Consider the following 26,223-nt stretch of genomic DNA (forward strand, 5'->3'; position numbering starts at 1 on the left):
AGTTCTTTAATCCATTTTGAGCTTATTTTTGTGTATGGTGTTAGAGTGTGTTCTAATCTCATACTCTTACATGTACCTGTCCAGTTTTCCCAGCACCACTTATTGAAGAGGCTGTCCTTTCTCCACTGTACATTACTGCTTCCTTTATCAAAGATAAGGTGACCTTATGTGCATGGGTTTATCTCTGGGCTTTCTATCCTCTTCCATTGATCTATATTTCTGTTTTTGTGCCAGTACCATACTGTCTTGATTACTGTAGCTTTGTAGTATAGTCTGAAGTCAGGGAGCCTGATTCCTCCAGCTCCGTTTTTTTTGTTCTCAAGATTGCTTTGGCTATTCGGGGTCTTTTCTGTTTCCATACAAATTGTGAAATTTTTTGTTCTAGTTTTGTGAGAAATGCCAGCAGTAGTTTGATAGGGATTGCATTGAATCTGTAGATTGCTTTGGGTAGTAGAGTCATTTTCACAATGTTGATTCTTCCAATCCAAGAACATGGTATATCTCTCCATCTATTTGTATCATCTTTAATTTCTTTCGTCAGTGCCTTATAATTTTCTGCATACAGGTCTTTTGTCCCCTTAGGTAGGTTTATTCCTAGATATTTTATTTTTTTTGTTGCAGTGATAAATTGGAGTGTTTTCTTAATTTCACTTTCAGATTTTTCATTAGTGTATAGGAATGCCAGAGATTTCTGTGCATTAATTTTGTATCCTGCTACTTTACCAAATTTATTGATTAGTTTCAGTAGTTTTCTGGTAGCATCTTTAGGATTCTCTATGTATAGTATCATGTCATCTGCAAACAGTGACAGCTTTACTTCTTCTTTTCCGATTTGGATATCTTTTATTTCTTTTTCTTCTCTGATTGCTGTGGCTAAAACTTCCAAAACTATGTTGAATAAGAGTGGTGAGGGCTTCCCTGGTGGCGCAGTGGTTGAGAGTCCGCCTGCCGGTGCAGGGGACCATGGGTTCGTGCCCTGGTCCGGGAAGATCCCACATGCCGCGGAGTGGCTAGGCCTATGAGCCATGGCTGCTGAGCCTGCGCGTCCAGAGCCTGTGCTCCGCAACGGGAGGCCACAGCAGTGAGAGGCCCGCATACCACAAAAAAAAAAAAAAAAAAAAAAGAAAAAAAAAAAAAGTGAGAGTGGGCAACCTTGTCTTGTTCCTGATCTTAGTGGAAATGGTTTCAGTTTGTGACCGTTGAGGACGATGCTTCCCCCCTTTGCCACCTGCAGTCTCCGCCCATGAAAGGGCTTCCTAGTGTGTGGAAACCTTTCCTCCTTCACAGCTTCCTCCCACTGGTGCAGGTCCCGTCCATATTCTTTTGTCTCTGTTTATTCTTTTTTCTTTTGCCCTACCCAGGTACGTGGGGAGTTTCTTGCCTTTGGGGAGGTCTGAGGTCTTCTGCCAGCGTTCAGTGGGTGTTCTCTAGGAGTTGTTCCATGTGTAGATGTATTTCTGATGTATCTGTGGGGAGGAAGGTGATCTCCACATCTTACTCTTCCACCATCTTCCATAAGGTCTGCTTATTCTTCTTAAATGAGAAAATTCTCCCTATTTTTGGATTAATGAAGCATTTACTTGTGACTTCTAGAAGTGTCCCAGTTTTTTGTTTCACATTTCAATCTATAATGAATTGGCTCTTGCCCATGGAATACAGGGGAATACAATGTCTTTCCCAGTTAGATAACATTTTGTTAGAGATGTATTTTTGGAGAGGTAACATCTTAGTGATGTTGGGTTATTTCTAAAAACATCTTTTGTATTTTCATTTATCTTATTCTCCTTTAATGTTACTCAACAAAAATTTAAAATTTTTCCCATGAGGATCATTAAATATCTCGTTCTTTCTTCTTTGGTGCCAAATTAAATGTGTTCTGGAGGGAGCCAGATGCAGACTTCCAGATAAGTCTTTCCTAGTGTAATCACATAGGAAGGGGCTCAAGCCTACAAGCAGCAGGTTGTGACAACACATGTAAAATAATTGTCTTCCAGAGAAGCTCATTAGAGCCTCAATACCCAGAGTGATTTTGGGGAGCAGATGACATAGGAACTCTGCTTAAGCATAATGAAAGTTCAGACGCTCATAATGAAAAGCGTTTATAGTGTACCATAAACAGTTCAGACAGACTGAGCCACTCATATCAGGTTGGTGGGGTCATTCAACAATCCCAGTTCCCAGATACCAATGAAGGACAAACATGGTGAGCAGGCATTCCTAAGTATCAGTGATCTCAGACCTGCTAGTAACTCTCTTCTGCACACTTCATATGAGTAGGACATTGTTAGGAGCAAGTGCTACAGATCTACCATAGAAAGTGTAATTAGAGCTGATGCGAGCAACTCAAGCAGGAACTGGTTACTTCCTCACAAATTTAACAGCAGAACATGTGGAAATTATACATTTTTACTATGATTACTTAAAGTCTTACTGTTCTCTAATGGTAGGGTCCAGAGCACATTGGAAAAATTAAGAGAAATGCTATACAAATAAAAGAAATATTTCCATTTTAAGACCATCAATTTCTGTGAGAAAAACTTCTCAAGAACTGGGGATTTCTTTTTCTGTTCCTTAACTGAATGGATAAATTCTACCATTGTAATTACTGTGTGGGAACCTTTTCTCTGTCCCCTGCATGTGGACATCAGTAGGTTAGTTAGTGGTCTTTCACAGAGACCAGCATTTAGGGAACTTATGTGGTTGAGGGATTCCTATGCCCAGACGTTGCACTGTCATGTTCCTGTGCACCACATCGAAATGAGAGAAGTGGAAAGGCAGCCTCTCAAGTGGCTGGTTGAGAATCACTGCCTTCTGTAATTGGAGAAGGGAAGTTTTATGTTTTTTAGAGGAAAGCACCGCTGGACCCTTTGTGTTTTATAATGATGGGCACGTTCACCATCAAACCATTGTGGTCTTCAGTGGACTCTGGTGCAAATTGCAATTCGTATTCAGTTCCCCAAGGTCAGCAAGGTCCAGGGTACACTGTTATGGTTTTGCCGGAAAATGCTCTTCTGGGATTTATCTTCTCAGTGTATGTACATATATGTGGTAAAGATGGTGAGAAGCTACTTGAGGCCCATGAATATAGGGATTTTGTGGAGGTCTAAGTTGTCATGCCTTCTTTCTCATGCCTGAGTACTAACTTCAGAATAGCTTCCTAGCCCCATGAGATAGGACAGGGATAAAAAGGAGTAACTGAATATCTGTGAAATATTTTTACAGGCAAGTTAAAGTTAATACTTTTCCACAAGATTATTTTTATTCAGCCAGTTGCATCTGACTACTTCTGATAGCCTAGAGTACTTTAGAGCAATATGGCCAGCTGGGCCTAGTGATAAGCTGGATTTCCACAGGTCTCCTGTCCTTGTCATGTTTGGTGATGGGAATGGAAGAAAAAGCTTCCCGTTCACTTTTTTTCCATTAAAACCTCATTCAAGGGGCTTCCCTGGTGGCACAGTGGTTAAGAATCCACCTGCCAATGCAGGGAACATGCGTTCGAGCTCCAGTCCAGGAAGATCCCACGTGCCGCAGAGCAGCTAAGCCCATGTGCCACAACTGCTAAGCCTGCGCTCTAGAGGCCACGAGCCACAACTACTGAAGCCTGCACACCTAGAGCCTCATGCTCTGCAACAGGAGAAACCACCGCAATGAGAAGCACACACAACAAAGAGTAGCCCCCACTTGCCGCAACTAGAGAAAGCCCGTGCGCAGCAACGAAGACCCGACACAGCCAAAAATTAAATAAATTTATTTTTTTTAAAAAAATCTCATGCAAATGTGACCCTGTGTTTCATGGAGTGCTATGTGATAGATATGGTGGGTATTAAAAGAGATGAATTTTTCTTACGAGGAGTTGATGATCTGGAAATATTTCTTTCAGTTGGAGTTCCCATTTCTCCAGCGTGCTCTGGATCCTACTGTTAGAGAATGATAAGACTTAAGTCATCACAGTAAAAATGATTTCCATGTGTTCATGATGCTGTTAAATTTGTGAGGAAGTGGTTATATAGAGAATAAGGATTTTGATGATCAAGTCACAGAATATTTTAATAACAGCATCATATGTGAACTTCTTGTGAATGAACTACAGATTCCCAGTACTGTCCATCTCACCCATCTTCCTGTACACATATTTGTGATGTTTTAGGACCCAGTGGCCTTTGAGGATGTGGCTGTGAACTTTACCTTGGAGGAATGGGCTCTGCTGGGGCCTTCACAGAAGAAACTCTACAGAGATGTGATGCGGGAAACCTTGAGGAACCTGGCCTCAATAGGTAAGGATGATGACATTCCTTCACTTAATCAATTAGAGAACAAGTGCTTCCTGCCCATCAATGTTATTCTAAGATGTCGAATGGGGAAAGGGAATACTTTGGTAAGTAAATCATAGTTTGAGGTCATCACAGACCTGTGAAATAATAATTTTCCTACAATTTACTGATCTTTTTGGTTCTGCATTTCAGGGGGAAAATGGGAAGACCATAACACTGAAGATCAGTACAAAAACCAGGGAAGAAATCTGAGGTGAGTTGCACTCACAGTTGAAAGCAGTGTCCCACAAGAGAATCTTCTTATGTCACGAAATTTAAAAACAAGTAGACACAAAAAGGCCCAGGTTCAAATTTATTTATTCTCAGAAAATTTTTACCAAAAAATGTTTTCTTAAGTGTGTCATGGATGTTCATTGTTTCCCAAATAGTTTACTTTGAAACATATTCAGAGACTGCATATATGAATATCACTATGATAATAGCAATGGTTGAGCTTTCTGGCAGAGCATTCAGTATATTCACTTTCAAACAATTTACACGGCGCAGAAAAACCTAACACTTTCCCAATAAATGATAAAAATGTAATACTAGTATTTACTATAAAATCATTAACAAAGAAATTAACTGTGCTTCTAATTTTTTTTAACAGAAGTCATATATTACAGAGACACTGTGAAAGTGAAGGAGGTAGTCAGTGTGGTGAAAACATCAGCCTTATTCCAAATCTTAATCTGAACAAGAAAAATTCTACTGCAGCAAAACCATGGGAGTGCAGTGTGTGTGGAAAAGTCTTCATGAGTCGTTCATCCTTTAATAGGCACGTTAGATCTCACACTGCACCCAAACCATCCAGGTATCAGGAACATGGAAAGAAGCCTTATAAATGTAAGGTATGTGGGAAAGCCTTCAGTTATCTCCAGCCTTTTCAAAAACATGAAAGTAATCATGGTATAGAGAAATCCTATAAATGTAAGGAATGTGGGAAATCCTTTAGATATCGCCAATCTGTTCGAAAACATGAACGGACTCACACTGGAGAAAAACCCTATCAATGTAAACAATGTGGGAAAGCCTTTCGATATCATCAAACCTTTCAAACACATGAAAGAACTCACACAGGAGAGAAACCCTATGAATGTAAGCAATGTGGTAAAGCTCTCAGTTGTCCAAGTTCCTTTCGAAGTCATGAAAGGACTCATACTGGAGAAAAACCATATGAATGTAAAAAGTGTAGTAAAGCCTTCAGTTGTCCCAGTTCTCTTCGAAAACATGAGAGAACTCATACGGGAGAGAAACCTTATGACTGTAAGGAATGTGGGAAAGCCTTCATTTCTCTTGGAAGCTTTCAAAGACACATGATAACACATACTGGAGTTGGACCTTATAAATGTAAGGAATGTGGAAAAGCATTCAATTGTCCCAGTTCATATAGAATACATGAAAGATCTCACACTGGAGAAAAACCCTATGAATGTAAACAATGTGGTAGAGCCTTCAGTTGTTCCAGTTCCTTTCGAACACATGAAAGAACTCACACTGGAGAGAAACCTTATCAATGTAAGGAATGTGGAAAAGCCTTCCATTGGCTCACCACTTTTCAAGTCCATGTGAGAACTCACACTGGCGAAAAACCCTATATATGTAAGCAGTGTGGGAAAGCCCTCAGTTGTCCCACTTCATTTCGAAGACATGAACGGACTCACACTGCAGAGAAACCCTATGAATGTAAGCAATGTGGGAAAACCTTCAGTTCTCCTCTAGGTTTGCAAATACATGAAAGAACTCACACTGGAGAGAAACCCTATAAATGTGAGAAATGTGGGAAAGCATTTGTTTCTCTCACAAGCTTTCGGAGACACATGATGACGCACACTGGAGATGGACCTTATAAATGTAAGGAATGTGGGAAAGCATTTAATTGTCCCAGTTCATTTCGAATACATGAAAGAACTCACACAGGAGAGAAACCCTATGAATGTAAAATATGTGGTAAAGCCTTCAGTTGTTCCAGTTATGTTCAAGTACATGAAAGAACTCATACTGGAGAGAAACCCTATGAATGTAAGGAATGTGGGAAAGCCTTCATTTACCGCACAACCTTTCGAGGTCACATGAGAGTGCACACTGGTGAGAAACCGTATAAATGTAAAGACTGTGGGAAAGCCTTTAGTCGACCCAGTTCATACAGAAGCCATGAAAGAATTCACACTGGAGAGAAACTTCTTGAATGTAAGCATTGTGGGAAAGCCTTTAATTGGCCCACATCCTTACATAAACATGTCATGAGAATGCACACTGGCTAAATTATAACTGATAAATACAAGAGAGCTTCCTATCTTAACAAATACTGGGCTGGCCAAAAAGTTCATTGGGGTTTTACAGAAGAATGACCTTTCTGGCCAACCCAGTACATTCAAAGTCATGTGAAAACTCTACTGGAGAGAAATGCTATAACATGTAAATAATATGGGAAAGCCTGATGTAGATTAATTCACATATGCTCCAGAAAATTCATAACATGAGAAAAATGTTTTAAAAGTTAAAATATATTATCTTTATCAGTGGCTTATTCTGAAACTCAGTCTCTAATTATGGATTCTACTTGTTAATTTTGCAAATGAACACTGAGTTGAAACAATTCTGTAAGTACTCTTTAAGCAACAGTACATAAGCAACAGTACATAAGCTTAGTAGGTAGTATTTTTCCTTAAATCAGGTTATAGAATTTTTGTCTTTCCATTTTGAAATCTGTTGTATCCATGGGTGAACTGGAATATAATTGTAACATGCCAATATTATATAATGTGCCAAAATATATAATTTTAAAGTTGTTCTGTAAGTAAAGGGGGCATAGAATAATGACACTGGTAGTTGTTTGGATTTTCCTATTGGCTTCATGTGGCAGGTACTGGATATTTCTTACACATTGTAAATATGCCTCTTTTATTAGAAAAACTTTTCTCTTTTGTCAGAAGAGCCTTCTTCCATTTTCCTTGCTAATAAATAGCTGGCATAAATTTGTAAGTATGTGAAGTTTATCACAGAGTATAAAAGTGTTATTAACATTTAAGCTCTGATTCGTTTTTGTAATAACATTGTACATTAATGGACCAATAATAAGTCTTTATATTTGCAAAAAGAAAAGAGACCTGTTACAGGACACTAAAATGTAGAATTGGAGATGCTCTCCTGGAATGTGTTATGTTAACATGGGTAATATGTTGTGACCTACATTTTCTAGAACCTGTTCAAATGTAGAATTGGAGATGCTCTCCTGGAATGTGTTATGTTAACATGGGTAATATGTTGTGACCTACATTTTCTAGAACCTGTTCTTTTCATGGTTCCACGTTAGAATTCACCACTAGCCTCCCTTGCATGACACTTGGAAGGCAAAGTGAAGGCCTTAGTTCTTGAGCCACACAGGAGTTTCACATATACCTGGTTCTAGCCCATTTTCCTGATTCTTTGCCCTGCCAGTCCAAAGTAGCCTCATTACCACCAGCTACATGACTTCCATTTTCTCAGACCTGTTGGTTTCCAAAGATGCCTCCACAACTTCCACAGCAAAGATCCCTCACAGTTTGGATTTTCCTGCAAGTCCTCATGTGTCCACCAGGCAACAAATTTAGACTGCTGTGGTTGAGAACATTTTGTGAAGCACTGACTCACCTCTTCTCTATATTGTATTTGTATAAGGTCTAATTTGTATAGTAAACACATTGTTCTGTTGATATTGCTAGTGACTGTGTGTTCCTAATTCCACTATAGCAGCTACAGTGGTGCAGTCAGAAGAAACCATGTGGTCCTGTAGTGAGTTCTTCTACTTCTGTGGCCCAATCCTTCCATGTGAGAATTAGCACCTTCCTCTTCAGATAGATTCTAGATACTTCCAATTACTCACAATTGAACATAACTCCTCAGTACATTTTCAGTTATGATTGATTGTATGTGATTGAAAACAATGTTCTTTTTTTTGTCAAATGCTTCTATAGATTTTTCTTAGAAATGTTTTATTAACTCTTTCAAAAAAACTTGTATACTAACAAATATTATCTTTTCCATTTCCTAATAGGATATATTGAAACATCCCATTGCAATTGTGGATTTTTAGATCAACTTTGTGGTTTTTTTCAAGATAATCATTATACATTTTGATTCAGTATTACCATATATATTCTTCCTCAGGCAAATTTTTTTTTCATAGTTACAATTTTTGTCATGAAACTGATTTCTCATTTGTTCTTAATTAAAAACTTCAATCATGGTTTTGTTAGTGACTTCTTGCCAAAAACTGCCAGGTTCACACTTGTATTCAAATAGAGGGGCGTGGGGGAGGGATAAATTGGGAGACTGGTTGACATATACACATTACTGTATATAAAATAGATAACTAACGAGAACCTACTGTATAGCACAGGGAACTCTACTCAATACTCTAATGGCCTATGTGGGAAAAGAATCTAAAGAGTAAATATATGAATAACTAACTCACTTCGCTGTACACCTAAAACTAACACAACTTTGTACATAACTATACTCCAATAAAATTTTTTTTTGAAAAATTGATCAGAAAAAGCAATGTAAAAACAACAGAGGGGCATAATGAATCATCATAATAAGGATGAACACAAGCCATAAATGATAATGGGTCATATCAGTAAAGACTGTCCGAAAGGACTTCTTACAGGATTTGGACTTGTGTTAGGCATTACCTCCTTTTCCAATCAACTGAGGCTTTGAGTTCAGGTAAATTGTCGAGAACACAAACCTGGCAAGGGACAAAGACAGGGTTACTATTCCAAGCAAGGCTTTCTTGCTCAGAAGCTACTCTTGATGCTAATTTTTCAGCATCCCTCTTCTACTAGGCACTGTAGACTCAAATCATACACAATTTAGCATAAATAGGGCACTACACACTCTGGATATATAGGTGTGAAACAAGTTTTTCAAGTCCTGGCTCATATTTTTGTGGGAAGAGGTGACTGATTAATAAATAGCACAATCTGGGTATATAAAATGGAAATAAGAGCTTTGAAGAAAGTAAACAATGCTATGAGGTAATGGGAAGATTGGAATTGTGTGTCTGTGGTGGGTCAGGGCCTCATGAGTGAGGATGTCATCACTGATCATTTTTTGTTTACACCATCTTGCATCTTAAACACTATTTGAGGAACTGCTTGGGTGCAGATGTAAAAAGTGGGGAGCAATACAGACATTCTTGCATTCCTGGGATTAACCATAATGGTTTCCCATAAAGATGTAGACATGGTTCATCTTCATCTTTGCCATAGTTGAAAGTTTTATTGCATGTAATAGTAATCATGAGTTTGGACATGGATTATCCAAGACTTGAGACTCCCCATTCCCATTACTTTGGGCCATGAGTATTTTTGGTGTTTATGTTTGTATTTAACATCATTTGAAAAGATTTAAATTGCCTTTTAGGGACTTCCCTGGCAGTCCAGTGGTTAAGACTCTGAGCTTCCAATGCAGGGAATGCAGGTTCGATCCCTGGTCAGGGAACTAAGATCCCACATGACATGGGGCATGGCCAAAAAATTTTAAAAATAAATTGCCTTTTATATTTCCATTATAATTTTGCTGCTACACAGAAGGAGCGACTCCATGAAGCCTTTCTTGTCCTCCAGGTTTGAGGAAGGGTTCTGGTCATCTGCACACTTGTAGCCAGTCATGGGTTTTCCTGTGAGTGATAATCTGTGCAAGTCCAACATGAAACACTAAAAAGAGCTACGGATGTTTAGGGGGCAGTCATCCAAGGAATAACTGAAGTGAGCTGCAGACAGAGGGGTATCCTCTTCAGTAATATCCCAAGTTAGTGAGAAAGGAGGCATGTCTGACATCCTCAAAATGGGAAGTTTTTAATGCCTTTTATAAGAAGAGAACTGGAAGCTTTTTGTTTCAATGGTCCACAGAGTTACAAAGCCCATTTTGCTGTTCATAGGTGTTATTCCCATAGTTTTAGACCTCCAGCACGTGTTATGGAAAGGGAGGGGGGCTTCCCTGGGGGCAGTGGTTAAGAATCCACCTGCCAACACAGGGGACACGGGTTCAAGCCCTGGTCGGGGAAGATCCCACATGCTACAGAGCAACTAAGCCTGTGCGCCACAACTACTGAGCCTGTGCTCTAGAGCCTGCGAGCCACAACTACTGAAGCCCGCGCACCTAGATCCCATGCTCCGCAACAAGACAAGCCACCGCAATGAGAAGCCCACGCACCAAAACAGAGAGTAGCTCCCACTCGCCGCAACTAGAGAAAAAGCCCGCATGGGGCAACAAAGACCCAATGCAACCAAAAATAAATAAAAATTTTTAAAAATAAATTTAATTTTTAAAAAAGGGAGGGGGCGGATTACCAGCTTTGTGTTTCATTAAAGAGCAAAACAAATCTAAACTTCCTCCATGTTTTCAGTACTAACATGTCTTCTCTGCATGGTATAGATGATGTGATTTCATAATTATTTCTCAGTTGCTCCACCCCTTCCCCAAGTACTCCTCCCATCTTTTTTTTTTTGGCCACACCATGCGGCATGCGGAATCTTGGTTCCCCGACCACGCATCCAACCCGTGCCACCTGAAGTGGAAGCAGAGTCTTTCTTGGCCTCCTGTGTTACAAATGAAAGACACAGGGAGAACAGGGTCTTACCAAACTCAAGAGATCATAGTAATGGAGTCTCTCAGCTTAAAGGCCTAATGTGTGCCACCACCTCTACTAGGCACTGTCAAAATTTTTATGCCCAGGAGAACACTGCAAAGTTTGTACAATTGTGCACTTTTACAAATACGGAATCAAAGTTTACAAACAGGGCTCACATGACAACATGGTGTTCTACTGATATTGCATTCTGGAAAAGGCAGAGGCAAACATATAGGGACCTAAAATAGATCAGTGATTAAAGGTGGACAGTTAGTACAAATGGGCACCATAGGGGTGTTCTTTGGGGGTAATGGAGTATTCTCCATCTTTTGGAGGTAGTATTAATTTGTGAAAACTCATAAATACACTTAACAATGGTATGAAGAATTGAAGACCTGGAGAGGAAGGACTTAGTGCCCAACAAGCCTTTCTTGCAATCTCATCTTAATTAGGAAACGCCCTCTAGGGCTGCACCTGCCCACTGCCTATACAGACAACTGGAGAGAAGTGAGAGAGCTCCCAGGATCTGCCTTTGACGTTAAGTCAGATTCTTCATGCAGATCTCTGGGAAGGCAGGGGTCTAAAAGCTGTACCCCACAGTTCTCCCCAAGTGGTCTCTGCCTGGGGACATCCTGTTTCCTGGGCATTGGCATCATGTTTTCCAGGGCCATCTTGAGGGTATTTCTAGTTCTGAGTCCCACCTGAAACCTAACTGCCTGCTGGGTGGGAAGCATCTATAGAAATCCAGGTCTGTCCTGCTCGAAAATTTATCTGCAGCAATGCCAGGTGGCTGTGAGCTGACAGGGCAGAAGAAGCAGTGACAGAAATCATGTCATGGGGCACATGTCCCTCAAAATCAACAGTCCCCACTGTCACAATTAGCAGCTCCACTTACAAGTTACTAATGAAATCAACTTTGGGTGGGGCAACAGTTCTAAAATCTGTTGGGACAACGGGTACTCTATGAGTATTTACCTCCCCACATCCAAAGCCTGCCTGTCACGCCTCCCAGAGCCTAAATACCCATGCTGGCCACAGACTGCTCAGGGCACTCGGCTGCAAGAAACTCTGCTCCTCCCCCTAGTGTGGCACACAATTAGAACAGCCACTGCCAACCACAGACTCGACCTTCTGGAGTTGGAGGCTCTCACAGGCCCTGAGCTGAAGACCACGTACAGCTGGCTACCCATTTTGCCTTGAGTCATGAGGCAGCACCCTTCAGGCTTGCTTCACCACAGAGACCACTTCATTGAAAAGATAACAATACTTGCAGAGAGAGTGAAACATGGCCTTCCGGCATATTCCACCAACAGGAGAAAGTGTTTCCGTTGTCCTCAGTTTGATGCAGTGGCTCTGAGAAGCTCTCCCTTTTTCTAGACCCAGTGGCCCCTTTAGAAGCCTTCTAAGATCACCTGAGTGACAAGGAGAGTTCGTATGTTTTATGGACAGTGTGCTTCAAGCACAATCAGGAGTCCACTGGAGAGCTGCTGCTTTCTATCCCTAAAAAAATACGCCATCCCCATTCAAAGAAGGGACCGAAGCATCAGCACAATTAATCAAACTCCTGGAAATCATTCTAGCACTAGAGGATGTCCTGGCCAACAGTCAGGTGCATCTGCACCCTTTTTTGCAAATTATTAGGCCATTGCCAATGGTCTAGCTGTCTGGTTCAACCACCACCAAGACCTTCTTATCCAAGGTCACCCCTTTAGGGATAAAGAACTCATAATATCTTGCCTCACAATTACCCAAATATAAGTCATGGTCAGACACATCCATGCACATAATAAACCTCAAGCTTCAAAGGCTCATTTCAATACTCAAGCCAATAAATTGACCTGAGTTTCTGAGACACATGCCTGCACCTCGGACCTGATGCTATAACCTTGGCCCAGGAGGCCCATAAAATATAAAAAACACTGACAGGCCTCTGTCCTAAAGGTCTAGATAGAATGCCAGGACCCCCTCTGCCTTGGCTAACTTACAAATGTACCTTATTCCACATTTTAAAATTCCACTGGCAATAAAATTGATGGGTTTACTTCCAACACTAAGGGTGGGGCCCCTACAGCTGATGACAAATAGACTTTACAGGACCCTTCACCCCTATGCAGGAGCTACTCTTTATGCTCTGACCACGATAGATGCTTGTTTAGGAATATTACTCATCTATGTCACCAGATATGCCACTTCTGAAGCCAAAAGGCAAGAACCCACCAAGATACTCCTTACTGCCTTCAGTGTTCGGACCATTTTGTTGTGTTCAATTAATTTCTTAAAATATGCAACACTGTGCTCTTTTAAAAAGGCATATGGTGGAGATTTTACCTCCGTGACAACCTCAGGCTACAGCCCTCACAGAATGCCAGAAAGGCTTGCTTAGACAGACCATGTTAACATTGCAAAATTAATGCACGGTCTCCTAAATAGTTCTTCCTCCTTTTGGAGGCATTAGACTCAACCCCTGGCCTTTAGTACCCACTACTTTGTTGTGATCAGCCTTACTGGCACCTTATTAGTAGAAGCCCTCCTATACCAGACATTTATGCCAATATGGTCACTCCCACAGGGCTCTGGTTTATTGTAACGGTGCCTGACTGAAGAGGATATTTCAGCCTCTGACATCTACAGCAAATGGTAAACATAGCTGAAATTCTAGGAGAAATGTAAAAGCTTACAGTAAAGTCCTATTTAACTCAGTTCCTTTCACATAGTATATCAGGTGCAGCTTTCAACCAAAAATTTAAAGGCCTACCAAAAGACGTAAAAAAAGTTTGAAGAGAAAGGGCAAGCAAAGAACCAGGTTCAGATTTAGCAAAGATGTTGGAATTATCAGACCTTGATTAACATGCTATAGACTCTAATGTAAATAGTGGATGTCATACAAGAACGGATGGCTAGGGGATTTGAGAAGATGGTGGAAGAGTAAGACGTGGAGATCACCTTCCTCCCCACAGATACATCAGAAATACATCTACACGTGGAACTGCTCCTATAGAACACCCACTAAATGCTGTTAAAAGACCTCAGACCTCCCAAAAGGCAAGAAACTCCCCACGTACCTGGGTAGGACAAAAGAGAAAACAGAGACAAAAGAATAGGGATGGGACCTGCACCAGTGGGAGGGAGCTGTGAAGGAGGAAAGGTTTCCACACACTAGGAAGGCCCTTCTCAGGCGGAGACTGCGGGGGGGTAGAGGGGGGAGCTTTGGAGCTGCGGAAGAGAGCGCAGCCACAGGGGTGCAGAGGGCACAGCGGAGAGATTCCCCCACAGAGGATCGGTGCCGACCAGCGCTCACCAGCCCGAGAGGCTTGTCTGCTCAACCGCCGGGGTGGGCGGGGGCTGGGAGCTGAGGCTCCGGCTTCAGAGGTCGGATTGCAGGAAGAGGACTGGGATTGGCGGCGTGAACACAGCCTGAAGGGGGCTAGTGCGCCACAGCTAGCCGGGAAAGAGTCCGGGAAAAAGTCTGGACCTGCCAAAGAGGCAAGAGACTTTTTCTTCCCTCTGTTTCCTGGTGCGCAAGGAGAGGGGATTAAGAGCGCTGCTTAAAGAAGCTCTAGAGGGCTTCCCTGGTGGCGCAGTGGTTGAGAGTCCGCCTGCCGAGGCAAGGGACGCGGGTTCGTGCCCCCGTCTGGGAAGATCCCACATGCTGCAGAGCGGCTAGGCCCGTGAGCCATGGCCGCTGAGCCTGTGCGTCCGGAGCCTGCGCTCCACAACGGGAGAGGCCACAACAGTGAGAGGCCCGCATACCACAAAAAAAAAAAAAAAAAAAAAAAAAAAAGAAGCTCTAGAAACAGGCGCGAACCGCAGCTACCAGCACAGACCCCAGAGACAGGCGTGAGACACTAAGGCTGCTGCTGCAGCCACCAAAAAGCCTGTGTGCAAGCACAGATCACCATCCACACCTCCCCTCCCGGGAGCCTGTGCAGCCCACCACTGCCAGGGTCCCGTGATCCAGGGACAACTTCCCTGGGAGAACACACAGTGCGCCTCGGGTTGTTGCAACATCACGTCGGCCTCTGCCGCCGCAGGCTCACCCCGCATCCGTACCCCTCCCTCCCCCAGGCCTGAGTGAGTCAGAGCCCCCGAATCAGCTGCTCCTTTAACCCCGTCCTGTCTAGGAGAAGAGCAGACGCCCTTAGGTGACCTACACGCAGAGGCAGGGCCAAATCCAAAGCTGAACCCCAGAGGAGCTGTGCAAAGAAGAGAAAGGGAAATTTCTCCTAACAGCCTCAGGAGCAGCAGATTAAATCTCCAAAATCAACTTGATGTACCCAGCATCTGTGGAATACCTGAATAGACAACAAATCATCCCAAATTGAGGAGGTGGCCTTTGGGAGCAAGATATATTATTTTTTCCTTTTCCTCTTTTTGTGAGTGTGTATGTGTATGCTTTTGTGTGAGATTTTCTCTGTATAGCTTTGTTTTCACCATTTGTCCTAGGGTTCTGTCCATCCATATATATTTTTTAACTTTTCAAAATCCTTTTCTTAATAATTATTTTTTAGGTTAATAACTATCTTATATTACTTTATTTTATTTTATTTTATCCTCTTTCTTTCTACTTTTTCTCCTTTTATTCTGAGCCGTGTGGATGAAAGGCTCTTGGTGCTCCAGCCAGGTGTCAGTGCTGTGCCTCTGAGGTGGGAGAGCCAACTTCAGGACACTGGTCCACAAGAGACCTCCCAGCTCCACATAATATCAAGCAGAGAAAATCTCCCAGAGATCTCCATCTCAACACCAAGACCCAGCTTCACTCAATAACCAGCAGGCTACAGTGCTGGACACCCTATGCCAAACAACTAGCAAGACAGGAACACAACCCCATCCATTAGCAGAGAGGCTGCTTAAAATCATAATAAGGCCACAGACACCCCCAAACACACCACCAGACGTGGACCTGCCCATCAGAAAGACAAGATCCAGCCTCATCCACCAGAACATAGGCACTAGTCCCCTCCACGAGGAAGCCTACACAACCCACTGAACCAACCTTAGCCACTGGGGACAGACACCAAAAACAACAGGAACTACGAACCTGCAGCCTGCAAAAAGGAGACCCCAACCACAATAAGATAAGCAAAATGAGAAGACAGAAACACACAGCAGATGAAGGAGCAAGATAAAAACCCACCAGACCTAACAAATGAAGAGGAAATAGGCAGTCTACCTGAAAAAGAATTCAGAATAATGATAGTAAACATGATCCAAAATCTTGGAAATAGAATGCAGAAAATGCAAGAAACATTTAACAAGGACCTAGAAGAACTAAGGAAACAAGCAATGATGAACAACACAATAAATGAAATTTAAAATACTCTAGAAGGAATCAAAAGCAGAATAACTGAGGCAGAAGAACGGATAAGTGACCTGGAAGATAAAATAGTGGAAATAACTACTGCAGAGCAGAATAAAGAAAAAAGAGTGAAAGGAACTGAGGACAGTCTCAGAGACCTCTGGGACAACATTAAACGCACCAACATTTGAATTATAGGGGTCCCAGAAGAAGAAAAGAAAAAGAAATGGACTGAGAAAATATTTGAAGAGATTATAGTTGAAAACTTCCCTAATATGGGAAAAGAAATAGTTAAGCAAATCCAGGAAGCACAGAGAATCCCATACAGGATAAATCCAAGGAGAAACACGACAAGACACATTTAATCAAACTATCAAAAATTAAATACAAAGAAAACATATTAAAAGCAGCAAGGGAAAAACAACAAATAACACACAAGGGAATCCCCATAAGGTTAACAACTGATCTTTCAGCAGAAACTCTGCAAGCCAGAAGGGAGTAGCAGGACATATTTAAAGTGATGAAGGAGAAAAACCTACAACCAAGATTACTCTACCCAGCAAGGATTTCATTCAGATTTGATGGAGAAATTAAAAATTTTACAGACAAGCAAAAGCTGAGAGAGTTCAGCACCACCAAACCAGCTTTACAACAAACACTAAAGGAACTTCTCTAGGCAAGAAACACAAGAGAAGGAAAAGACCTACAATAACAAACCCAAAACAATTAAGAAAATGGGAATAGGAACATACATATTGATAATTACCTTAAATGTAAATGGATTAAATACTCCCACCAAAAGACAAAGACTGGCTGGCTGAATGGATACAAAAACAAGACCCGTATATATGCTGTCTACAAGAGACATACTTCAGACCTAGGGACACATACAGACTGAAAGTGAGGAGATGGAAAAAGATATTCCATGCAAATGGAAATCAAAAGAAAGCTGGAGTAGCAATTCTCATATCAGACAAAATAGACTTTACAATAAAAACTATTACAAGAGACAAAGAAGGACACTACATAATGATCAAGGGATCAATCCAAGAAGAAGATATAACATTTGTAAATACGCACCCAACATAGGAGCACCTCAATACATAAGGCAAATACTAACAGCCATTAAAGGGGAAATCGACAGTAACACAATCATAGTAGGGGACTTTAACACCCCACTTTCACCAATGGACAGATAATCCAAAATGAAAATAAATAAGGAAACACAAATTTTAAATGATACATTAAACAAGATGGACTTAATTGATATAGGACATTCCATCCAAAAACAACAGAATACACATTCTTCTCAAGTGCTCATGGAACATTCTCCAGGATAGAGCATATCTTGGGTCACAAATCAAGCCTTGGTAAATTTAAGAAAATTGAAATTGTATCAAGTATCTTTTCCGACCACAACACTATGAGACTAGATATCAATTACAGGAAAAGATTTGTAAAAAATACAAACACATGGTGAAATTTACCACTGCAACAAAAAGAATAAAATATCTAGGAATAAACCTACCTAAGGAGACAAAAGACCTTTATGTAGAAAATTATAAGACACTGATAAAAGAAATTAAAGATGATACAAACAGATGGAGAGATATACCATGTTCTTGGATTGGAAGAATCAACATTGTGAAAATGACTCTACTACACAAAGCAATCTACAGATTCAATGCAATCCCTATCAAACCACCATTGGCATTTTTCACAGAACTAGAACAAAAAATTTCACAATTTGTATGGAAACAGAAAAGACCCCGAATACCCGAAGCAATCTTGAGAACGAAAAACCTAGCTGGAGGTTTCCCTGGTGGCGCAGTGGTTGAGAGTCCGCCTGCTGATGCAGGGGACACGGGTTTGTGCTGTAGTCTGGGAAGATCCCACATGCCGCGGAGTGGCTGGGCCGGTGAGCCATGGCCACTGAGCCTGCACGTCTGGAGCCTGCGCTCTGCAACCGGAGAGGCCACAACAGTGAGAGGCCCGCATACCAAAAAAAAAAAAAAGAAAAAAAAAGAAAAACGGAGCTGGAGGAATCAGGCTCCCTGACTTCAGACTGTACTACAAAGCCACAGTAATCAAGACAGTATGGTACTGACACAAAAACAGAAATATAGATCAATGGAATTGGACAAAAAGCCCAGAGATAAACCCACACACGTATGGTCACCTTGTCTTTGATAAAGGAGGGAAGGATATACAGTGGAGAAAAGACAGCCTCTTCAATAAGTGGTGCTGGGAAAACTGGACAGGTACATGTAAAAGTATGAAATTAGAACACTCCCTAACACCATACACAAAAATAAACTCAAAATGGGTTAAAGACCTAAATGTAAGGCCAGACACTATCAAACTCTTAGAGGAAAACATAGGCAGAACACTCTATGACATAAATCACAGCAAGATCCTTTTTGACCCACCTCCTAGAGAAATGGAAATAAAAACAAAAATAAACAAATGGGACCTAATGAAACGTAAAAGCTTTTGCACAGCAAAGGAAACCAGAAACAAGACCAAAAGCCAACCCTCAGAACGGGAGAAAATATTTGCAAATGAAGCAACTGACAAAGAATTAATCTCCAAAATGTACAAGCAGCTCATACAGCTCAATAACAAAAAAAAAACAAACAACCCAATCCAAAAATGGGCAGAAGACCTATATAGACATTTCTCCAAAGAAGATATACACATTGCCAACAAACACATGAAAGAATGCTCAACATCATTAATCATTAGAGAAATGCAAATCAAAACTACAATGAGATATCATCTCACACCAGTCAGAATGGCCATCATCAAAAAATCTAGAAACAGGGCTTCCCTGGTGGCGCAGTGGTTGAAAGTCCGCCTGCCAATGCAGGGGACACGGGTTCGTGCCCCGGTCCGGGAAAATCCCACATGCCGCAGAGCGGCTGGGCCCGTGAGCCATGGACACTGAGCCTGCACATCCGGAGCCTGTGCTCCGCAATGGGAGAGGCCACAACAGTGAGAGGCCCACGTACCACAAAAAAAAAAAAAAAAAAAAATCTAGAAACAATAAATGCTGGACATTGTGTGGAGAAAAGGGAACACTCTTGCACTGTTGGTGGGAATGTCAATTGATACAGCCATATGGAGAACAGTATGGAGGCTCCTTTATAAACTACAAATAGGGGGAGCGAGAAGATGGTGGAAGAGTAAGACGCGGGGATCACCTTCCTCCTCACAGATACATCAGAAATACATCTACACGTGGAACTTCTCCTATAGAACACCCACCGAACGCTGGCAGAAGACCTCAGACCTCAGACCTCAGGCAAGAAACCCCCCCACGTACCTGGGTAGGGCAAAAGAAAAAAGAATAAACAGAGACAAAAGAATAGGGATGGGACCTGCACCAGTGGGAGGGAGCCGAGAGGGAGGAAAGGTTCCCACACACTAGAAGCCCCTTCGCGGGCGGAGACTGTGGGTGGCGGAGGGGGAAGCTTCAGAGCCGCAGAGGAGACCTCAGCCAACAGGGTGCGGAGGGCAAAGCGGAGAGATTCCCGCACGGAGGATCGGTGCCGATCAGCACTCACCAGCCCGAGAGGCTTGTCTGCTCACCCGCTGCGGCGGGCGGGGCTGGGAACTGAGCCTCGGGCGGATCCCAGGGAAAGGTCTGGAGTTGGCAGAGCGAAAACAGCCTGAAGGGGTTAGCGCACCACGGCTGGCCGGGAGGGAGTTCGGGAGAAGTCTGGAGCTGCCGAAGAGGCAAGAGACCTTTTCTTCCCTCTTTACCTCCTGCTGCGCGAGGAGAGGGGTTTAAGCGCGCCGCTTAAAGGAGCTCCAGAAACGGGCGCGGAGCTGCCGAAGAGACAAGAGACTTTTTCTTGCCTCTTCGCTTCCTGGGGCGCGAGGAAAGGGAATTAAGGGCACCACATAAAGGAGCTCCAGAAACGGGCGCGAGCTGTGGCTGTCGGCACGGACAACAGAGACGGGTGTGGGACGCTAGGGTTGCTACTGCCGCCACCAAGAGGCCTGTGTGCGAGCGCAGGTCACTCCCCACACCGCCCCTCCCGGGAGCCTGTGCAGCCCGCCAGTGCCGGGGTCCCGGGATCCTGGGACTGCTTCCCCGGGAAAACGCACGGCGCGCCTCGGGCCGGTGCAGCGTCACGCCGGCCTCTGCCGCCGCGGACTCGCCCCACATCCGTGCCCCCCCACCCACCGCCTGAGTGAGCCAGAGACCACGAATCAGCTGCCCCGTTAATGCTGCTCCTTTGACCCCGCCCTCTCTGAGCGAAGGGCAGACACCCTCGGACGACCTGCGCGCAGAGGCGGGGCCAGGTCCAGGGCTGAGCCCCAGGAGCTGTGCGAGCAAACAGAGGGGGTGGTCCCTCCCAGCAGCCTCAGAAACAGCGGGTTAAAGCTCCACAGTCAGCTTGAAGTGCCCTGCATCTGTGGAAAACCTGAATAGACAGCGAAATATTCCAGGTTGAGGAAGTGGACTTTGGGAGCAAGATATACTATTATTTTTCCCTTTTTTCTTTTTGTGAGTGTGTATGTGGGTGCTGCTGTGTGAGATTTTGTCTGTGTAGCTTTGTTTTCACCATTTGTCCTGGGGTTAGACCGACCATTTTTTTTTTTGGTCTTTTTTTTTTTTCTTTAATAGAAATTTTTCTTCTTAATAATTATTTTGTTATTTTAATAACTGTATTTTACCCTACTTTATTTTGTCTTCTCCCCTTTCTTTCTTCCTTTCTTCCCTCCTTTCTTTCCTATTTCCCTCCTTCCTTCCTTCCTCCCTTCCTTCCTTTATTCCCTCCTTCCTTCCTCCCTTCCTTTCTTCCTCCCTCCCTTCCTTTCTTCCTCCCTCCCTTCCTTTCTTTATTCCCTCCTTCCTTCCTCCCTTCCTTTCTTCCTCCCTCCCTTCCTTTCTTTATTCCCTCCTTCCTTCCTCCCTTCCTTTCTTCCTCCCTCCGTTCCTTTCTTTATTCCCGCCTTCCTTCCTCCCTTCCTTTTATTCCTTCCTTCCTTCCTCCCTTCCTTTCTTCCTCCCTCCCTTCCTTTCTTTATTCCCTCCTTCCTTCCTCCTTTCCTTCCTTCCTCCCTCCCTTCCTTTCTTCCTTCCTTCCCTCCCTTCCTCCTTTCTTGACTTTCTACTTTTTTCTCCCTTTTGTTTTGAGCCGTGTGGATTAAAGGCTCTTGGCACTCCAGCCAGGTGTCAAGGCTGTGTCTCTGAGGTGGGAGAACTAACCTCAGGACACTGGTCCACAAGAGACCTCTCAGCTCCACGTAATATCAAACGGCGAAAATCTCCCAGAGATCTCCATCTCAACACCAAGACCCAGATTCACTCAAGGACCAGCAATGAACAGTGCTGGACACCCTATCCCCAACAAAGAGCGAGACAGGTCTACAGCCCCATCCATTAGCAGAGAGGCTGCCTAGAATCACAGTAAGGCTACCGACATCCCCATACACGCCCCCAGACGTGGACCTACCCACCAGGGAGACGGGATCCAGCCTCATCCACCAGAACAGGGGAACTGGTCCCCCCAACCAGGAAACCTGCTCAACCCACTGAACCAACCTCAGCCACTGGGGACAGCCACCAAAAATAGATAGAAATACGAACCTGCAGCCTGCAAAAGGGAGACCCCAAACACAGTAAGATAAGCAAAATGAGAAGACAGAAAAACACACAGCAGATGAAGGAACAAGATAAAAACACACCAGACCTAACAGATGAAGAGGTAATAGCCAATCTACCTGAAAGAGAATTTAGAATAATGATGGTGAAGATGATGCAAAATCTTGGAAATACAATAGACAAATTGCAAGAAACAGTTAACAAGGACCTAGAAGAAATAAAGAGGAAGCAAGTAACGATGAGCAACACAATAAATGAAATGAAAAATACTCTAGACGGGATCAGTAGCAGAATAACTGAGGCAGAAGGACGGATAAGTGACCTGGAAGATAAAATAGTGGAAATAACTACTGCAGAGCAGAAGAAAGAAAAAAGAATGAAAAGAACTGAGGACAGTCTCAGAGATCTCTGGGACAACATTAAACGCACCAACATTCGAATCATAGGGGTCAGAAGAAGAAGAGAAAAAGAAAGGGACTGAGAAAATATTTGAAGAGATTATAGTTGAAAACTTCCCTAATATAGGAAAGGAAATAGTCAACCAAGTCCAGGAAGCACAGAGAGTCCCATACAGGATAAACCCAAGGATAAACACGCCGAGACACATAATAATCAAACTGTCAAAAATTAAATACAAAGAAAACATATTAAAAGCAGCAAGGGAAAAACAACAAATAACACACAAGGGAATCCCCATAAGGCTAACATCTGATCTTTCAGCAGAAACTCTACAAGCCAGAAGGGAGCGGCAGGACATATTTAAAGTGATGAAGGAAAAAAACCTACAACCAAGACTACTCTACCCAGCAAGGATCTCATTCAGATTTGATGGAGAAATTAAAACCTTTACAGACGAGCAAAAGCTGAGAGAGTTCAGCACCACCAAACCAGCTTTACAACAAATGCTAAAGGAACTTCTCTAAGCAAGAAACATAAGAGAAGGAAAAGACCTACAAGAACAACCTGAAACAATTAAGTAAATGGTAATAGGAACACACATATCAATAATTACCTTAAATGTAAATGGATTAAATGCTCCCACCAAAAGACACAGACTGGCTGAATGGATACAAAAACAGGACCCATATATATGCTGTCTACAAGAGACCCACTTCAGACCTAGGGACACTTACAGGCTGAAAGTGAGGGGATGGAAAAAGATATTCCATGCAAATGGAAATCAGAAGAAAGCTGGAGTAGCAATTCTCATATCAGACAAAATAGACTTTAAAATAAAAACTATTACAGGAGACAAAGAAGGACACTATATAATGATCAAGGGATCGATCCATGAAGAAGATATAACAATTGTAAATATTTATGCACCCAACATAGGAGCACCTCAATACATAAGGCAAATACTAACAGCCATAAAAGGGGAAATCGACAGTAACACAATCATAGCAGGGGACTTTAACACCCCCCTGTCACCAATGGACAGATCATCCAAAATGAAAATAAATAAGGAAACACAAGCTTTAAATGAAACATTATACAAGATGGATTTACTTGATATTTATAGGACATTCCATCCAAAAACAACAGAATACACATTTTTCTCAAGTGCCCATGGAACATTCTCCAGGATAGATCATATCTTGGGTCACAAATCTAGCCTTGGTAAATTTAAGAAAATTGAAATCGTATCAAGTATCTTTTCTGACCACAACGCTATGAGACTAGATATCAATTACAGGAAAAGACCTGTAAAAAATACAAACACATGGAGGCTAAACAATACACTACTTAATAACGAAGTGATCACTGAATAAATCAAAGAGGAAATCAAAAAGTACTTAGAAACAAATGACAATGGAGACACAACGACCCAAAACCTATGGGATACAGCAAAAGCAGTTCTAAGAGGGAAGTTTATAGCAATACAATCATACCTTAAGAAACAGGAAGCATCTCGAATAAACAACTTAACTTTGCACCTAAAGCAATTAGAGAAGGAAGAACAAAAAACCCCCAAATTTAGCAGAAGGAAAGAAATCATAAAGATCAGATCAGAAATTAATGAAAAACAAATGAAGGAAACAATAGCAAAGATCAATAAAAGTAAAAGCTGGTTCTTTGAGAAGATAAATAAAATTGATAAACCATTAGCCAGACTCATCAAGAAAAAAAGGGAGAAGACTCAAATCAATAGAATTAGAAATGAAAAAGGAGATGTAACAACTGACTCTGCAGAAATACAAAAGATTATTAGAGATTACTACAAGCAACTCTATGGCAATAAAATGGACAACCTGGAAGAAATGGACAAATTCTTAGAAATGCACAACCTGCCAAGACTGAACCAAGAAGAAATAGAAAACATGAACAGACCAATCACAAGCACTGAAATTGAAACTGTGATTAAAAATCTTCCAACAAACAAAAGCCCAGGACCAGATGGCTTCACAGGTGAATTCTATCAAACATTTAGAGAAGAGCTAACTCCTATCCTTCTCAAACTCTTCCAACAGATAGCAGAGGAAGGAACACTCCCAAACTCATTCTATGAGGCCACCATCACCCTGATACCAAAACCAGACAAAGACGTCACAAAGAAAGAAAACTATAGGCCAATATCACTGATGAACATAGATGCAAAAATCCTCAACAAAATACTAGCAAACAGAATCCAACAGCACATTAAAAGGATCATACACCATGATCAAGTGGGGTTTATTCCAGGAATGCAAGGATTCTTCAATATACGCAAATCAATCAACGTGATACACCATATCAACAAACTGAAGGAGAAAAACCATATGATCATCTCAATAGATGCAGAGAAAGCTTTTGACAAAATTCAACACCCATTTATGATAAAAACCCTGCAGAAAGTAGGCATAGAGGGAACTTTCCTCAATATAATAAAGGCAATATATGACAAACCCACAGCCAGCATTGTTCTCAATGGTGAAAAACTGAAACCATTTCCACTAAGATCAGGAACAAGGTAAGGTTGCCCACTCTCACCACTCTTATTCAACATAGTTTTGGAAGTTCTAGCCACAGCAATTAGAGAAAATAAAGAAATAAAAGGAATCCAAATAGGAAAAGAAGAAGTAAAGCTGTCACTGTTTGCAGATGACATGATACTATACATAGAGAATACTAAGGATGCTACCAGAAAACTACTAGAACTAATCAATGAATTTGGTAAAGTAGCAGGATACAAAGTTAATGCACAGAAATCTCTGGCATTCTTATACACTAATGATGAAAAATCTGAGAATGAAATTAAGAAAACACTCCCATTTACCATTGCAACAAAAAGAATAAAATATCTAGGAATAAACCTACCTAAGGAGACAAAAGACTTGTATGCAGAAAACTATAAGACACTGATGAAAGAAATTAAAGATGATACAAATAGGTGGAGAAATATACCATGTTCTTGGATTGGAAGAATCAACATAGTGAAAATGACTGTATTACCCAAAGCAATCTACAGATTCAATGCTATCCCTATCAAATTACCACTGGCATTTTTTACAGAACTAGAAAAAAGAATTTCACAATTTGTATGGAAACACAAAAGACCCCGAATAGCCAAAGCAATCTTGAGAACGAAAAATGGAGCTGGGGGAATCAGGCTCCCTGACTTCAGACTATACTACAAGGCCACAGTAATCAAGACAGTATGGTACTGGCACAAAAACAGAAATATAGATCAATGGAACAGGATAGAAAGCCCAAAGATAAACCCACACACATATGGTCATCTTATCTTTGATAAAGGAGGCAAGAATATACATTGGAGAAAAGACAGCCTCTTCAATAAGTGGTGCTGGGAAAACTGGACAACTACCTGTAGAAGTATGAAATTAGAACACTCCCTAACACCATACACAAAAATAAACTCAAAATGGGTTAAAGACCTAAATGTAAGGCCAGACACTATCAAACTCTTAGAGGAAAACATAGGCAGAACACTCTATGACATCAATTACAGCAAGATCCTTTTTGACCCATCTCCTAGAGAAATGGAAATAAAAACAAAAATAAACAAATGGGATCTAATGAAACTTAAAAGCTTTTGCACAGCAAAGGATACCATAAACAAGACCAAAAGACAACCCTCAGAATGGGAGAAAATATTTGCAAATGAAGCAACTGACAAAGGATTAATATCCAAAATTTATAAGCAACTCATGCAGCTCAATAACAAAAAAACAAACAACCCAATCCAAAAATGGGCAGAAGAACTAAATAGACATTTCTCCAAAGAAGATATACAGATTGCCAACAAACACATGAAAGAATGCTCAACATCATTAATCATTAGAGAAATGCAAATCAAAACTACAATGAGATATCATCTCACACCGGTCAGATTGGCCATCATCAAAAACTCTAGAAACAATAAATGCTGGAGAGGGTGTGG

At 41.8% G+C, this 26,223-nt stretch overlaps 1 protein-coding gene across 10 annotated transcripts in view; it reads left to right on the forward strand.

Moving 5' to 3' along the window:
• Positions 1 to 8,255, forward strand: part of LOC131756030 (zinc finger protein 791-like) — a 52,827-nt gene extending 44,572 nt beyond the window's left edge. For all 10 annotated transcript variants that reach the window (XM_067032600.1, XM_067032599.1, XM_067032604.1 and 7 more), the window contains 3 exons: positions 4,148 to 4,274; positions 4,464 to 4,524; positions 4,921 to 8,255. In XM_067032600.1, the coding sequence (XP_066888701.1) occupies positions 4,148 to 4,274; positions 4,464 to 4,524; positions 4,921 to 6,574 (1,842 nt within the window). In that variant the 3' untranslated portion in view covers positions 6,575 to 8,255. The remainder of the gene's footprint in view (positions 1 to 4,147; positions 4,275 to 4,463; positions 4,525 to 4,920) is intronic.
• The last annotated feature ends 17,968 nt before the right edge of the window (positions 8,256 to 26,223 follow it).

Source organism: Kogia breviceps, chromosome 4, assembly GCF_026419965.1.
Source record: "Kogia breviceps isolate mKogBre1 chromosome 4, mKogBre1 haplotype 1, whole genome shotgun sequence".
Lineage (NCBI taxonomy): Eukaryota > Metazoa > Chordata > Mammalia > Artiodactyla > Physeteridae > Kogia > Kogia breviceps.